At 33.9% G+C, this 16,049-nt stretch overlaps 1 protein-coding gene across 2 annotated transcripts in view; it reads right to left on the minus strand.

Annotated features, from left to right (window-relative positions):
* Positions 1–1,183: 1,183 nt before the first annotated feature.
* NAMPT (nicotinamide phosphoribosyltransferase) overlaps positions 1,184–16,049 on the minus strand; it is a 36,434-nt gene continuing 21,568 nt past the window's right edge. Inside the window, exons 7-11 of one of the 2 annotated variants that reach the window (XM_081288015.1) lie at positions 12,408–12,633; positions 10,245–10,364; positions 4,934–5,074; positions 3,765–3,899; positions 1,184–1,947 (exon numbers count right to left, since the gene is read on the minus strand). In XM_081288015.1, the coding sequence (XP_081144141.1) occupies positions 1,837–1,947; positions 3,765–3,899; positions 4,934–5,074; positions 10,245–10,364; positions 12,408–12,633 (733 nt within the window). In that variant the 3' untranslated portion in view covers positions 1,184–1,836. The remainder of the gene's footprint in view (positions 1,948–3,764; positions 3,900–4,933; positions 5,075–10,244; positions 10,365–12,407; positions 12,634–16,049) is intronic. The other variant, XM_081288016.1, reaches the window with a different exon arrangement.

The raw sequence follows: 16,049 nt of genomic DNA on the forward strand, positions 1-16,049 counted from the left end.
AGTGATAAAACATTTTCTCATCTAACTATTTAAGACAGATCATTTATGGCTTTTCAATTTTTAAAATTTCACACTTAATGTCATGTTGTTCAAGCTTTTCTACATCAGTCTTCTAGTATCAGAATCTTAAATCAGAAAGGACAAAAGAGAGAAAAACTTCATTATCAATTATTTAGCCTCTTTTCCTTGAAAATCAATATTTCTCTTAAAATGCAAGGCACCCTCCTTCTCTTAGGACATGGGCCAGAAAACTTTGTTAGTTTGTGTAAAGGGCCATATTACAAACATTTCAGGCTTTGTGAACTTTGTGAACCATTTGGTATCTATCACAACTACTCAGCTTCTGTGTTGTAGTGGGAAAGCTCTCCAATGATAGGGAATTCCAAAAAAGGGAGCAGTCTACTAAATTTGGCCTCTGGGACAGAGTTAGCAAATCCCTGCCTTAGAACAAACTTAAATATATGAGAGTCATTTCGAAGAAACTGGTCTCTAGTCAGATGCAATGACTAACTCAGAACCCAGTAGTTAATCACTCTGAAAATTTTCATGTTGACACTTTGAATTTAGCCAACTCTGCATTTACTAACACTCAGGTCATCTGCTTTTCATTGGGGATAATTTAGCTTCATTTAAGAGCTTGTTTGAGTATTAGTTACTGAGGATTTAGTTTAAAATTAATAATGATGTCCATATAATTTAATATCCAATTTAATTTTTTAAAACCTTAATAGACTAAAAAAATTTAAAATAAGTATACTATCTATTCCAGTGATTCATTTAAGACATACCAACTATAGAATATGAAAAATAAATTCAGAAGTGTAATTACTTTAAAATACACTACTTCCACTTCTGTCAATATTATACATTTATGTATATATTCTATAGTGGAAGCAGAAATTCTCTCTAAAAACATTATCTCCTTAAAATCTTGAGATGCATATTAGAGCTACAGGCAATATCTGACATACAAAATTGCAGTACAGGCCTTTCAAATTTGGCATTTCACTGGTACAATACAATGAATAGGTATATATCTGTACAGTGCCTAGACATTCTAGTAAAAGCCATTATTTTCTTTAATGTAGAATGATTAATTCATATTCTACAAGGGGCAGTGAGGTTAGTAATTCTATAGGGTATGTCCTGACATAATTTTCAAATTGTATAATAACACAAACAACTTTGTTAAGGCCATGTTTTATTTGCTGATTAATGGACAAAAGGCAATGTAATTTATTTTCAAGTATTTTCTTGAAAGTCTGTGCTCATAAAAATCATGAAAAGTTGGAAAGACTGTTAAATCACTGAAACTTTAAATATATCTTACACAATCTTGTTTGTACAAAAATACAAGTTAAATATAAACATAAAGCAATCATGATAATTTTATGCAAATCTGTTTTATGTGATCTTTAGTTATATATAAAAGTCTTGGTTCTGTTATTTGTGAAAAGATCAATACCAGATTGAGTTACTATCTATTGGCAAAGGGCCCTAAAAAGCTTACTTTAGCAGTAATCTTTTACATGGTTATGTGCATTTTCTAATTTGAGATCACCTAAACACTGGAAAAAGAAAAAAGGAGGAGGAGGAGGAGGAGGAGGAGGAGGAGGAGGAGGAGGGCGGCGGCAGTATGTCCATAAACCAACAAATAATTTGGCTATAATGTATCATAAAACACAAAGAAACCCCACACATCTGTACAATAAACATTATGTATTACATACATACAGGTGTATACATGCATGCACGCATGTACACACACACACACACACACACACACGTGCGCGCGCACGCGCACACACACACGCACACACCCAATCGTAAAACAGCCTAATGAGGTGCTGCTTCCAGTTCAATATTCAGCTGTGCATTTTTTCTTACTTCATCAAATGAATAGCTTTTTGTCACCTTCCCGTTCTTGAATACAGTATGGAGAAGATCCTGCAGAAATTAAGTTTAATGATTTTATTAATGAGACCATATTGTAAAATATTTGAATCATGCTGTGATGAATTTATCTAGATACATTTATCTAGAATTTATCTAGATGTTGATGGTGTTCAAATTACAATTTAAAGATTGCTACGATGTTACATTCTTAAGCCAGTTTTCTTAAAAGGAAAACCAAAAAAACCCGGTTCATCAATTTTTTTTTCCTTCTGGCACATGAGTCTGGCTGCCTAGAAGAACCATGACTGTCACTGAAATCATTACTGACAGTGCACTAAGGAAAGCCTGATACTACCAAACACCCTTCTCTTGTTCCTGCCCAACCAACAGACTCAAAACTAGCAATCCAAAAGTTTAATAAATTGATTAGTCACTGAATTCTGTCCTGAAAAAAATAAAAATCAAACCCGAAGCAAAAACAACAAAAATCAGGTGTATATATATAATATATTTTTATCTCATGTATAGATGACTGAGTTTAAGACTCTTAGGTACTCTCAAGACACTGACAAATGCATTCACTGGACACAGACCCTGGTGAAAATGATGACTAAATTCATTCAGGTCTGATAAAGCCATTCCTGCCTAAGGAGTTCTCTCTCTCTAATCTGAATTTTCCCATCTAGCCTGAAGGTACAAGATATTATATAGTAACTTTCAAATTATACTGCTCTAGCTATAGCATTTTCTGTCATACATTTAAATAGAACCTATCAGGGAATGCTGATTCCTATTCATTAAAAATGCATGGATGATTATAAATAGATAAAAACTTCAGATGTTCTAGTGCATCATTCACACACTCATGGTTTTACTTAGTCTAAGTTACAAGTGACTAGTTCATCTGGATAGACTAATTAAGCAAAATCTTGGTAGCTATAAAACCCAAAGTATTGACTATAGGCTATATATAAAGGAATCGAATTCTAAGTTTGATATACAAATCTGTATTTTTTTTCCTTAAAGTTATTTCATAGTTCTGGCTTAAAACCTATAAAAACATAATAAAAGTATCATGTGATAAGCAGCAAATTTGACACAATATAAAGAATCATAGCAGTTGTGCATTTATATTTAGTATCAACTATTCTGAGAATATGAATATTCACAAGTAGTTTCCTTCTAAAAATGAGGTTTTAAAAAATCTAGTGGCTTAAAACCCAGAACATTTATAACTTTGCAGTACACAAATATAAATGTACTTTTGTATGCTAAAAGCCATCAGATCAGATCATGTAGACTACTTTAGCACATTATAAAATTTTCCCATTTGGTGAACGGGAGTCAGAAAACTTGGTTTAAGGAGTCACCATTTATTAGCTATGTAGTCTGAATCAACTTACTGCTTTCACATTTTACCCTACTAAGGTAACACAGCTTGCCTTTTTCAGCTCCTACAGTTGCTATGTGAGTCTAGTCAGACTAAAGAAAATCATCTGAGCTGGATACTATTAAGTTTAAAAAACAAAAATTACTTTAAAAAACATTTTAAAATTTGAATAGCCCCTCCATTATCTATTAAAATTACCAACACATCACTATAATGCAAATAGCTTTGACAAGTCTAAGAATAGCATCCTTTTAAGTATTATTCAGAAATGATTCACTGTTGACAGTAGGATTAAGACCAAATAAACACAAGCTTGTTAAAGGTTATCAATCACTACCATGATGCTGGCCACTACGTGAAAAAACTCTCAATTACTTAAATGTCACAGACTGCTGTGAAAACAATTTAACAAAAATTAATCTTATTAATTTGGAGAGCCAATCAACTAATGTTAAAAAAAATCAGTACAGATACATACGTGACCATATTCCTCAAGATCTCCTTTTCCTTCCTCAAGTGTAACAAAATTCCCTGCTGGTGTCCTATGTAAAGATAATCGGCCCTTTTTGGACCTTTTGTTGGGATCAGCAACTGGGTCCTTGAAGACATTAATCTGCAGTACACATTAAGAAAACGAAGACTAATCAGAAATGTCTATCAAACTTTCACTTAAGACAGTGCTTGTTAGTGTGTTCTGATGGATAGTCATCTGTTAGGAAAAAAGGTATGAAAAGAGTTCAAATCTAATATATCCTTTCTTACCACTAGAAAGAATATCAGTTAATATATCTTTGAGAATTCTTAACATGTGACCCTTATATTACAAATCATTTTTAAACTGATGCTAAATATAGCATACACATGCTATTGAAAAATATTCAACCATGTCACCTCCACCCCAAACACACACACACACACACACACACACACACACACACACATATTTATGTACTCTATTTGTAAGTTCTTTGGAGAATGATCTAGGATGTTACCAAGGTAAAGGCTTTCCTACTTTATAACCTTCCCCTTGTTGCTTTTTGCGTTACCTGGTTAATGGTAAAAACAAAAATATTAGAACAGAGTGTTTGTTTTGTGATGAGAAAGACAGGAGGCAAAATATAATAGATATAAACAGCAATGGCAGTAGAATGAGAAGCAACAGATAAGCCAACCCCAAAAACCCTGATGGAAAGGAGTACACAGGGAACCAACTCAGGTCTTCTTCAGAGTTTTTAGCTTCCCCAACCCATTGCTCCACAGACTCCCCAGCCCTCAAGAAGCTATGGAATACTAGGGAGATGATTGTTCAGTTGTTGGCTACCAAACATGATTATATCAAAACCAGAATCTCCTAAAAGGGTGCTGACATTCCCAAATACAGTCAAATTCTTGATCCAAAAGTATATAGTAAAGCAGAGAGAAATGACTGATCTGCATTTTCTCTTAAACAATCTTACATGTTATTGTTCCTTCTTTTTCCAAGTCTCTTTTGTTCTCCTTTGTCATGTTATTACCTAATGTTAGTACCTGACAATATATTAAAAGTTCAGGAACATATATCCTTTTGGACTATTCCATTCAAAAACTGTTCTCTGCCTAGCTACATTAAAAAGGTGATAACAAAGGAATAAAAGTTGAAGAACATACCCCAAGGCCATTAGTTACAACATAGCTACACTTGAAGGAACAATTCAAGAGATCTCTTGTTAACTTCTGTAGCAAAGCTCCACCAGAACCAAAGGAAACATTTTCAATACTCCACTTTTTTTGTTTCATGCCTTCTACGATCTATAAGGTTAAAAACAAACAAATAAAAACCTAAGCAATTTAGAAGAGATTATTTCCAAAGAACAATGTTAATGAATGAAGCATCCTAGAACAGTTTTGAAAGTCAACAATTAGGTAAGAATAAGGTCTAGATAGTTATTTTCCACATCCTCTTTAAAGACCTGCCCACCCCCCTCCCGCAAAGGCTGCCTGAGATGAATATGAGCTGACGGGGGTGGGGGGGGGGGAATGGATGATTTCATTTACAGTTTGTGAATCTGTGTTGTTGCTGTCATTGTGGGGGTGAGAAAACTGGCTATAAATATCTTCAGTTAACCAAATGATCATCTCTCACCCACCTCAAGTTATTTGCCTAGATGCCAGCCACAAAAGCCCTGGTACCAAACATTTGTCTCTAATTACTGAACTCTGGGAATGACTCTAATCATCACAACACATTGTGTTACTGAATGTCATACGTTAAATCAATAGCTACTGGTGGTAAAAGAGTACTCTCCTACACAAACAGTTGTGATATCAACAGAATAAATCACCCTGGCTGGAGCTCCAGTGTCATAAACAAAATTATGAACTGATGCTATAGGTATTAAGATACATTATTGGATCATTTTGGGGAGAATGATTATCTAGTTAGCTAGACAGACCTGCACGACATTCAGTTCTGGTGGTTAAAACAGTTCTTTTAAGGGACAAATAAATTTAAAATTGCATTAAAAATTTGTTTCTTGTTAATATCATCTCTTCTGAATAGGGTTTATTTACATAGCTTCTGCCCTCTTTAACACATCCCATCACTTTTATAATAGAAGTCAGCAAATGAAATTTAGTAACCATTCCTTTAATCTCATGAAAATAGCCAAAGTTGTAGTAAATGGAAGGGTTAGTTCTGTTTTATTTAAAAAGAACTTTCAAAAGTGATCAGAAAGCCAGAAGCCAGTTTAATAGTTTTATGTGGATTATTAAAACAAATCTACCACATTCCCCTGAATTATCAAGTCTGAAATTGACTGTTTGTTTTTGACTTTGCAAAGACCAAAAATAACCCAAGCACACCTTTAACAAACCCACATTAAGAAATAAAACTTCATTTAAAAATTCCAACCCATCTAAATTCTCCTCTTTTTATGTACTAGAAGAATATAATTTTCAATTAGAAGAATCAAGATGGAAATATACACAATTTAAAGTGATTCTTTAGGCTGTGCACAAATCCAATCTCCTTGTCTTTATTATTGTATAAAACCCAAAAAAGTACTTAAGCCCCTGAATTCATATTTATTTTTCACTGAGATGGCTATGAACAAAGAGAATTTTAGTATGGGAGAAATGCAAACAGTAGAGCAGAAAGAGGGAGGAAAAGAAAAGGAAACAGGCAGATAAAGGGTAAAATGGTTATAGTAAAATATGGAGAAAAAATAGTTTCAGATCTGTCCCCTGATTTTACATGTGTTCCAGAAGCACAATGATGAGGAAATGACAAAAAATAGTATCATCTAATATCACTACATTTCAGGTCAAGTTTCTTCACCAAAAGTTATAAAAATTAAATGATTTGGTGCTAAAGTTAATTTTTCTGTTAATGTGAAATTATAACTGGGGAAAAATTACTATTTGAACAGATTTACACAAACAGGAAACCTGATTAGAAATGAATTGACAAGATACCACTCTTAAGATACTAATCTTTTGTTGAATATATTTTCTTATTTCATATACAAGGTATCTAACTTAACTAAAGTCATTATGCTATTAGGATTTAATTATTTTTTTCTCATCATGACCATGCAGCTGAATCATGAGTTACAATGTGCAAGTGCTTTTGCAATATTTTATGTGTATGTTTGAAATATATTATATATATATTTTTATATAATTAAAAAATAATTTGTTCATAAGTTTACATAAAATCAATGTTTTCTATTAAGTCTCTGAACCAAAATTGTAAGGCTTGGAAATTACAATGAATGTAGAGAAAAGAGTTCCAAAAGAAGAATAATAGGATAGCTAATGGGGAACAAAGAAAAAAATGTTGACCTATGCATAAAATAATAAGATATCATGAGCCTGGGAAGGAAAATGTTTAAAATATGTTAACTTCAGAAAAATATTCCTCTTGGCAACTCAGAATTCAATACTATTTTAATATCATTAGTGAACCACTCCAATGGAGAGATTCAATGACACCAAGTCGAGAATGAATCCCTAACTGAAACCAACAGAGAAGATGAGTACTTAGTATTCTGGCCAATACAAAAGAGATTTTGCCTCTTTTCCTAAATAAGCAGATTCATTTTGGCACATAGTGGAACACAGGGGGCTGGATGACACAAGAGTAAATAGCAAAGTCTCAGAGTGAGGCAGATGGTCAAGAAGAGAAAGGAGTTGTTTCAAATAAAGCAGATTTTTCATTTGTCAAAATTCAGGTATCTAATTCAGCATATGTACAAAGTAAAACTGCTAGATGAATTCCTGCTTCTAAAAAACAGGAAACACCTCCAATATGAAGAAATCAAGTATTATTTTTTAGGTTACGCCACAAGCCAAGTTTCTTTATTTTTCTTATATCCCATGAATACTTTTGTATTGACACAAATCTACTCAATTCTAACTGTTCTGTTTAAGGTTTCAACAATGTCAGAGTATCTCAGTATTCTTGTTCATCTAGTTAAAAAATAAAGTTTTTAAGCTGATTCTCTAATTTGTTTAAAAAACAAGGGGGGAAAAGAAATGGGAAAGCCAAAAAGCTTTGATTTTCAGAGGGAAGTTCAAGGTATCCTGATTACAAAACCCAGCTTAAACGGATGACTATCAGAAGGATGAGGGGGAGGCATAGGCAATGGGAAGAGCCCCTAGCTAACAGATTTTTGAAATGGGCTACAGAACATTGCCCATGTTCCTTCACTGGAAGGGGCAGAAGCATGTGTGAAGGTACTTGCTAGGGTGTCTCCAAGGCAGGTATGATTAATAGTACTTAACCGCCACTGGGACAAGTACCTGTCAGTTCAAAGGAAGGAAGGGGACAACAGCAATTAAATGTGCTGGTGGGGATCTCTATATTTAAAGTTTTCCACTGCAGACTCTCTTGCACATCTCCCTCCATCTTTTCACATAAAAACTTCTTTTTTTTTTTTTTTTGGTACTGTTTTTAACTGTTATTTTTTTTTTTTTATTGGTTGTTCACAACATTACAAAGCTCTTGACATATCATACTTCATACATTAGATTGAAGTGGGTTATGAACCCCCAATTTTACCCCAAATACAGATTGCAGAATCACGTCGGTTACACATCCACAATTTTACATAATGCCCTATTAGTAATTGTTGTATTCTGCTACCTTTCCTATCCCCTACTATCCCCCCTCCCCTCCCCTCCCTTCTTCTCTCCCTACCCCATCTACTGTAATTCATTTCTCTCCTTGTTTATTTTCCCATTCCCCTCACAACCTCTTATATGTAATTTTGTATAGCTATGAGGGTCTCCCTTCATTTCCATGCAATTTTCCTCTTCTCTCCCTTTCCCTCCCATCTCATGTCACTGATTAATGTTACTCTTTTCTTCCTACTCTTCCTCCCTGCTCTGTTCATATTTGCTCTCATTATATCAAAGAAGACATTTGGTATTTGTTTTTTAGGGAATGGCTAGCTTCACTAAGCATAATCTGCTCTAGTGCCATCCATTTCCCTGCAAATTCTATGATTTTGTCATTTTTTATTGCTGCATAGTACTCCATTGTGTATAGATGCCACATTTTTTTTTATCCATTCATCTATTGAGGGGCATCTGGGTTGGTTCCACAGTCTAGCAATTGTGAATTGTGCTGCTATGAACATCGATGTGGCAGTATCCCTGTAGCATGCTCTTTTAAGGTCTTCAGGGAATAGTCCAAGAAGGGCAATAGCAGGGTCAAATGGTGGTTCCATTCCCATCTTTCCCAGGAATCTCCAAACTGCTTTCCAAATTGGCCGCACCAATTTGCAGTCCCACCAGCAATGTACAAGTGTACCCTTTTCTCCACATCCTCGCCAGCACTTGTTGTTGTTTGACTTCATAGTGGCTGCCAATCTTACTGGAGTGAGATGGTATCTTAGGGTGGTTTTGATTTGCATTTCTCTGACTGCTAGAGATGGTGAGCATTTTTTCATGTACTTGTTGATTGATTATATATCCTCCTCTGAGAAGTGTCTGTTCAGGTCCTTGGCCCATTTGTTGATTGGGTTATTTGTTATCTTATTATCTAATTTAAAAACTTCTAATGTCTTAACACTCAATGTCTTAGGAAAGCTGAGGGAGTTCCCACCTTTTTTGAGCAATTTTGGGAGAGGTGGTGAAAGAAACTTCATTTCTGTTATTGAGAGGAAGATCAATTAGACTCCTCACTTTGGAACTCTTAATACACACCTCCACAGAAATACAGTTTGTTATACATCACAGCTCTCATTTTTCAAATTAATCTTTGGAAAACTTTATAATTCACATTCTGACCCTATTCTACCCACACCAAACTCTTTTAAACAGAAAAATCCTCCAATAACTTATGCTACACATCGTATACCACCCAAGACTGGAAGACATCAAAATGTCAGATTTATGGTAGTATACAGTCCACATTATGTTCTTAGTGAGAGCCTTAATTTTTATGGAGTACTAGGGTATTAGTTTAAATTATAGCTCCTAAGCTTATTTAATGAAATGAAGAGGCAAAAGTAACACAATAGTTGATTGCATTTAATAATAACAGTGATGACAATCAATCCTTAATTTAGAAGAGATGACAAACCATTTCATAATTTCTGAAAAAAAGCACCTATTAATATCATTTAAGTTTTATATTGTTAAGGAAGGAGCAGCTCCCTTCTATGAAAACCAGACTTTATGAAAACAATCAAAAACTTTTGTTTTATATTACAAGGAATATTCCTGGACCGACAGTGATAAAGTCTTTAGAATCACTATCCAGGGTGGCCAATGAGGACTAGAAGAGCACATATGCTTTGACTGGTATTTCTATATTTTAAGCTACTATTAACTCCTAAACTTTAGGAAATGCACAGAAAAGACATATACCACCATAAACACTTACATAAGACTTACAATTATATTTAAATTAACATGTTTATCAAACAAATACAAAGTTTAATTATAAGGATTTCCTTATTGGAACACCTACCTCTTGTAAGGTGTTAATATCTACTCCATCCCCTTGAATAACTCTAAGATAAGGTGGCAGCAACTTGTAGCCCTTTGAGTTCTCAGTAACAGGAAACTTCTTACCTAAAATATCCAAAACCTGTATGAAAAAACACATGCAACAAAAATAACTGAAACTGAAAAAAAGTATAAAAACTTTTCAAAGTTAACATGATTTTACTTTGTTAGACAATCTTGAGAATATAAAAATTAATTCAACTTCTTAAAAAGTTTATAAAATTTGATCCCAATTTCTTTTAATCATATTAGAAAGAGGTATGTTATTTCCATCATAAAGTACTTAAAACAGTTTTTTCCTTTATATCTTTTCAAATTACAAAGATTCAAGGAAGAAAATCCTCATTATTAGATTAAAACAAATATTTTAAAGAAGTATGTAAAGCATGATTCAACAAACTCATGATTATACATTTGATTCAGCCCTTGTCCTCCATACTATGCTAAGATGTTAGAAAGAAAGCATACGTACTCCCATTATTTGGCTAGGCAATGCAAGCACTTGGCTCTTTTCTGTGAATTTTTGAAATCATATACCAATGAGAGTAGAGACATATATATTATATTTTATTCTGCTTGTGTCCAAGTTTTGTTTGGCTTAATTTTGTTTGATGTAACTCAAATATAAATCCATTTGAATTACAAAATTCAAAGAAATTGTGATAGACAAAGTTGGAAATGAAGCATATAAATGCATAGTTTCTCTCAGGTTCTCCTTTCCTCTATTAAAGCCAAATCACATAATATAGGCAAACCATCCTACTCATTCATTAACTATTCAAAGTTTTGTAGCAGTTGAAATACTTAAAAACAGATTAAAATTTCTTGGAAAACTTGGTCAGAGATAGAAAATACATACAAGGCAGCCCCTCCCATCCCTTCTTTTTCTTAAATGAACTGATTTAAATATCCTGATAATGAGAAAATTCCAAATAGATAACGTGTGTGTGTGTGTGTGTGTGTGTGTGTGTGTGTCCCGGGGATCGAACTCAGGGGTACTCGATCACTGAGCCACATCCTCAGCCCTATTTTATATTTTATTTAGAAACAGTGTCTCACTGAGTTGCTTAGTGCCTTGCTTTCTGGATTTGAACTCGTGATCCTCCTGCCTCAGTCTCCTGAGCTGCTGGGATTAGAGGCACACATCACCTCGCCCAGCTCAATCTGTTCTTACAACTAGTTGTGTACATTTTTACTATGTAATAAAAAGGTCAAGCCCCATTTGGCTTGCTAAAACCAAATATTTCAGGCTAAGACAAGACTTTCAGAGTGGCTTATCATTTAATAGAAAAAGGCCTCCTTGTAGCTAAGTCCCCTTTTCACAAGGGGTAATTTATCATATGTTCATTAGCTGAGAAAGTGGAAAAGTAGGAAAGCTGCAGTCAAAAGACCTATAGTGGTGGATCCTTGCTCCTTATTTTTCATGTTGTGTGACCTTGAGCAAGTCACTTTAACTCTAAGCCTCTGTTTCTTCTTTTATAACAGAGAAAATAATGTTTATTATAGGACTTTTGATGAGATTAAATGACACATCTTAATGTAAGGCACCTATCTCCTACAATATTTTTCTAGTAGGAGGCATTTATTAATCCTGCTCTTATTAGTGCTTTTTGAAAGCAATCAAGTCCTAAACACTGGAAGAAAAAAAAAAAAAGCAATATCGCTACATTATCAGCAGTATTGCAAAAGAATTACTACTGGAAAAGTAATTTTAAATCATATTTATTCCACATCACCCTGCACATATTTCTCACAACAACTTCAAAGGTAAAACAATGATTTGTGATAAAACAAAGAAACCATACACTTGGTGCCCAAAACACAGGATTACAATGGTAATGCCATTAACTGAATTTGAAGGTACACAGGAAAGAAATGATCAATTCAGCAGTAACTACTTGATAGTATAAAAGTAACCCATAACTCTTGGTATCCTTTCTCTGTTATTATTGTGTGACCTTGGGCAAATCTATTACTCTCTCTGGGCTGTAATTCTTAAAAAAAAAAAAAAAAAAAAAGAGACTGATCCATAAAGCTCTGAAATGATGTGTGTATAAATTAAAAGTAGTGTTGATGCAGTTGGTCTACAGGCATTTTAATGACCAAGTTACATATTAAAATTTACCTTTAATACAGTGTCAAGAGGATTTCCAGAATCAGGTCTGATTATTAGTGGTGCCTCTGTACTTCTTGATACTATTAAATGTCTTAGATCTTCACCCCATATTTTTTCACACGCATTATAAATGTCATAGCTATCGCTGACCACAGATACAGGCACTGATGAAAACTGTGTTACTATATGTTCAAAAGCATCTTTTTCATGGTCTTTCCCCCAAGCTGTTATGGTACTAGAAAACAAAATGAAAATACAGATTTACTTAGCAACACATTATCTACTCCTGAAGCACCATTAACCATATCTTATGTTTACTATCTACATCAACAACACCACAGAGAAGGTGAGGGATTTAATTTATGAATGCATGTCATAAGGTAAATGTAATATTTGGGACAGATTTTCTCTTGGCCAATTTGTTTTCAGCAATTTCAAGTAATCTTATTTGGTTTTAGTAGTTATTAAGTTACTGGCTCTTAAGTCATATTCAACCAAATTAAAACCTTTTTGTTTTTGTTGTTTTGGGGGGGTTGTTGGTATTCCTCAATTTATTCTTTAAAATCAATAAGCTAAAAAGTCCTTGCTAAATGTCCTCCATACTTTATGCCAAGATATTACAAAGAATGAATACATACTCCCATTATTTTGCTAGGCAATGCAAGCACTTGGCCCTCTTCCATGAAGTTTTGAAACTACCAATGATAGTAGGAACATTTTTTTAACCTTTCAAAATCTTATATTTAGAGGCATTTATTCTGTAAGTTTCATACATACAGTCAACTAACTGTTGTATCTTCAAATGGGCAGTTAACAGGCAGTCATTTATTTCGCTTACAGATTATCTTAATACATGCCCAAGGAACAAGAATTTTAATGTTTATTTGGGGCAAAACATAATTAAGATGGGAAATAAAGTATGAGAGTTTCATACTATTGGGCAAGAATGACTAGCATGATTTTTTTGCAATTTCCTCAGTAATGGTTTTTATTGAATAGATTTAATAACTCATATATAATTATAAACATTTGATGCTTAATATATAATTTTGTTCTCTCTCTTTTTTTTTAATCTGTTCTCTTCTGTGAAATAATAGAAAGTGTGAAAGCTTATTCATTATACAGCCCATATAAGTATAAATTTGCCTTAAAACTGTTTAAAGAGCTATACTAATTTAAATTTGCAATTGCCATTTTATATAATTCTTTTTCTAAAGGACTGGAAATTAGCATTTTTTTCACATACTGTTAGTAGTAAGCTGGGAGTAGCTGAGTGCAGGCCCATGTCAGGCCTATAAAGACCTAGCTACCCAGAGACTAGTCTTGTCTAAAGTTAATTAAGGGCTCATTTATATAAAAATTATTTAATAGTGAACACTCTCAGAAACTACAGAGCTGTCAGTTGCTATGATGTTAGCTGTCTACTTCATGCAAGCAACTGAAGGCTAAAGAGAAAAGTAAGATATTCAGAATGCTACTGTTCTCTTTCTGAGAGAATTCAGCCCAATAAACACCAACTCTAATGAATTTTTACAATGTAAGAATAAACCTGCAGTTAGAGGTCATTGCTTATTCAGATACTGTTCTCCAAAGTTATATCAATACAGTCATCTAACTCTGTTACTAATGATGTGTACCATGTCTAACAAACAACTGACTTTTAGTCCTCATGTTACTTGCTTTCTCCATGGTACATGAACATCCCAGAAGCACTCTTTCCCCTGACTTTAATGATATCTCTCACATTTAATTTTTTCCCATTTCTATGATTCCTTTTTAATTTCTCCCAGATATTGTGTTCCCCTTCCACTTGACCTGTCAAATGTTAGTACTTTCCAAGGTTCTGACTCGGGCGCTTGTGTTCCTCTGCAATATCTCCCTGTGTCAAACTCTCAAAGGGTTAAAAAATAACCTAGTATTGAGGGGTTCTAAAACTTGTACAGTAGTCCATGCTTTTCTCCTGGCTCCAGATCTACTTTGTTAGGTAGGAGGTTGAGTATCTTTATCTCATCACCCCAGATGTGTCTAATGGTTCCCTCTGCATAAATCCTTCATTATACCTCCTCTTCTAAAGTCAGTACTTCTCTGTGGAGATTGTCAATATTTGTTGTTTGTTTCATGAATTCTACCCATCCTATTACCCCAAATTTCATGCATCAAATTAAAATCAACCCTTTTTCCAAAGTTGACAGGGAAAAGTCATGTGACTGAATTATTTCTATGTCTGGATTCTCATACTCTCTAAGAAAATATATTATATAGTAATGCTGAGTTCTCTTAAGGTTATTTTGATGCATTTACTTTTGATGAACTTCTTATGCTGGAGATACAATATCTTAGTTTCTCCTTTTGTTTGGTTGGATGAAGGTAACAAAGAACAGAGAGATAAATGACTTGCCCAAGGCCACCCACTGTCAGCTGTAAGGTCACTCAAGGTTTACCAACTTTCAGTCCAGTGCTCTTTTCACTGTACTATGTTGTTTAAAAGATATTTCTATTTAAGAATAGCTGAACTATTCCTACATATCAAGAAGTCAAATACAGTAAGCATTATAGGACCATAATATAGAACTGGATTTTCACTCTGTGCTCATTACAGTGTCCATTTCACTTTAACACAAATGCCCTAAAGTATATATTATATTTATTTTCAGATCTATGGTATATTTATGATGTTATTACTATGAAAACAAAATCACTAGCGAAGAGTCTACTATATGATTACTACATTAAAATTTTAAAAGATGTATGCACATGTAAGTTCAAATAAAAATATTCTAACCCGCTGCGTGTGATGGCAAATGTAATCCCAGCAGCTCTGAAGGCTGAGGCAGGAGGTTTGAGAGTTCAAAGCCAGCCTCAGCAACAGTGAGGTGCTAAGCAACTCAGTGAGACCTGGTCTCTAAATAAAATACAAAATAGAGCTGGGGATGTGGCTCAGTGGTTCGTTCCCTTGAGTTCAATCCCTGGTACCGCCCCCTAAACCTAAAACTATCTATTAACAATATCCGTAATTTCCAATTTATTAGTCTCTTGAAACATATATGAAAGTGTTCAACAAGCTTCTACTAATATAGCAATGTTCAAAAATGTTGGCTGAATCAACTCTCTACAAAACTTCAACTCATATCACCAAGTTTTAGCAATTTTATCTCTTGAGCACTGCTTATGTTTATCTACTTCTTTTCAGTCATTTAGCCACCTGGTTGTGGATCTCATCTCCTCAAGACTGTTTCCTATAAAGCCTAGCTTCTGGTTTTTTAAGTATATAGGAAATCCTGCTTTCAAAATAATTTCCTAAAGTATGTCTCTGATAACATTGTTTCTTTGCTCAAAAACTTCAGGGACTGTTCTCATTAAAAAAAAAAAAAAAAAAAGGCCTATTCAGCTCCTTAGCCCATTTATTGATTGGGTTGTTTGTGTTTTTTGGTGTTAAGTTTTTTGAGTTCTTTATGTATCCTAGAGATTAATGCTCTATCTGACGTGTGTGTGGCAAAAATTTGCTCCCAAATATAGATTCTCATTTTATCTCATTGTTTCTTTCTTTTGCTGAGAAGAAGCTTTTTAATTTGATACCATCCCATTTATTAATTCTTGATTTTATTTCTTGTGCTTTAGGAATCTTGTTAAGGAAGTAGGGGCGTAATCTGA

This window comes from Spermophilus citellus, assembly GCF_964194105.1.
Source record: "Spermophilus citellus genome assembly, chromosome: 3".
NCBI lineage: Eukaryota > Metazoa > Chordata > Mammalia > Rodentia > Sciuridae > Spermophilus > Spermophilus citellus.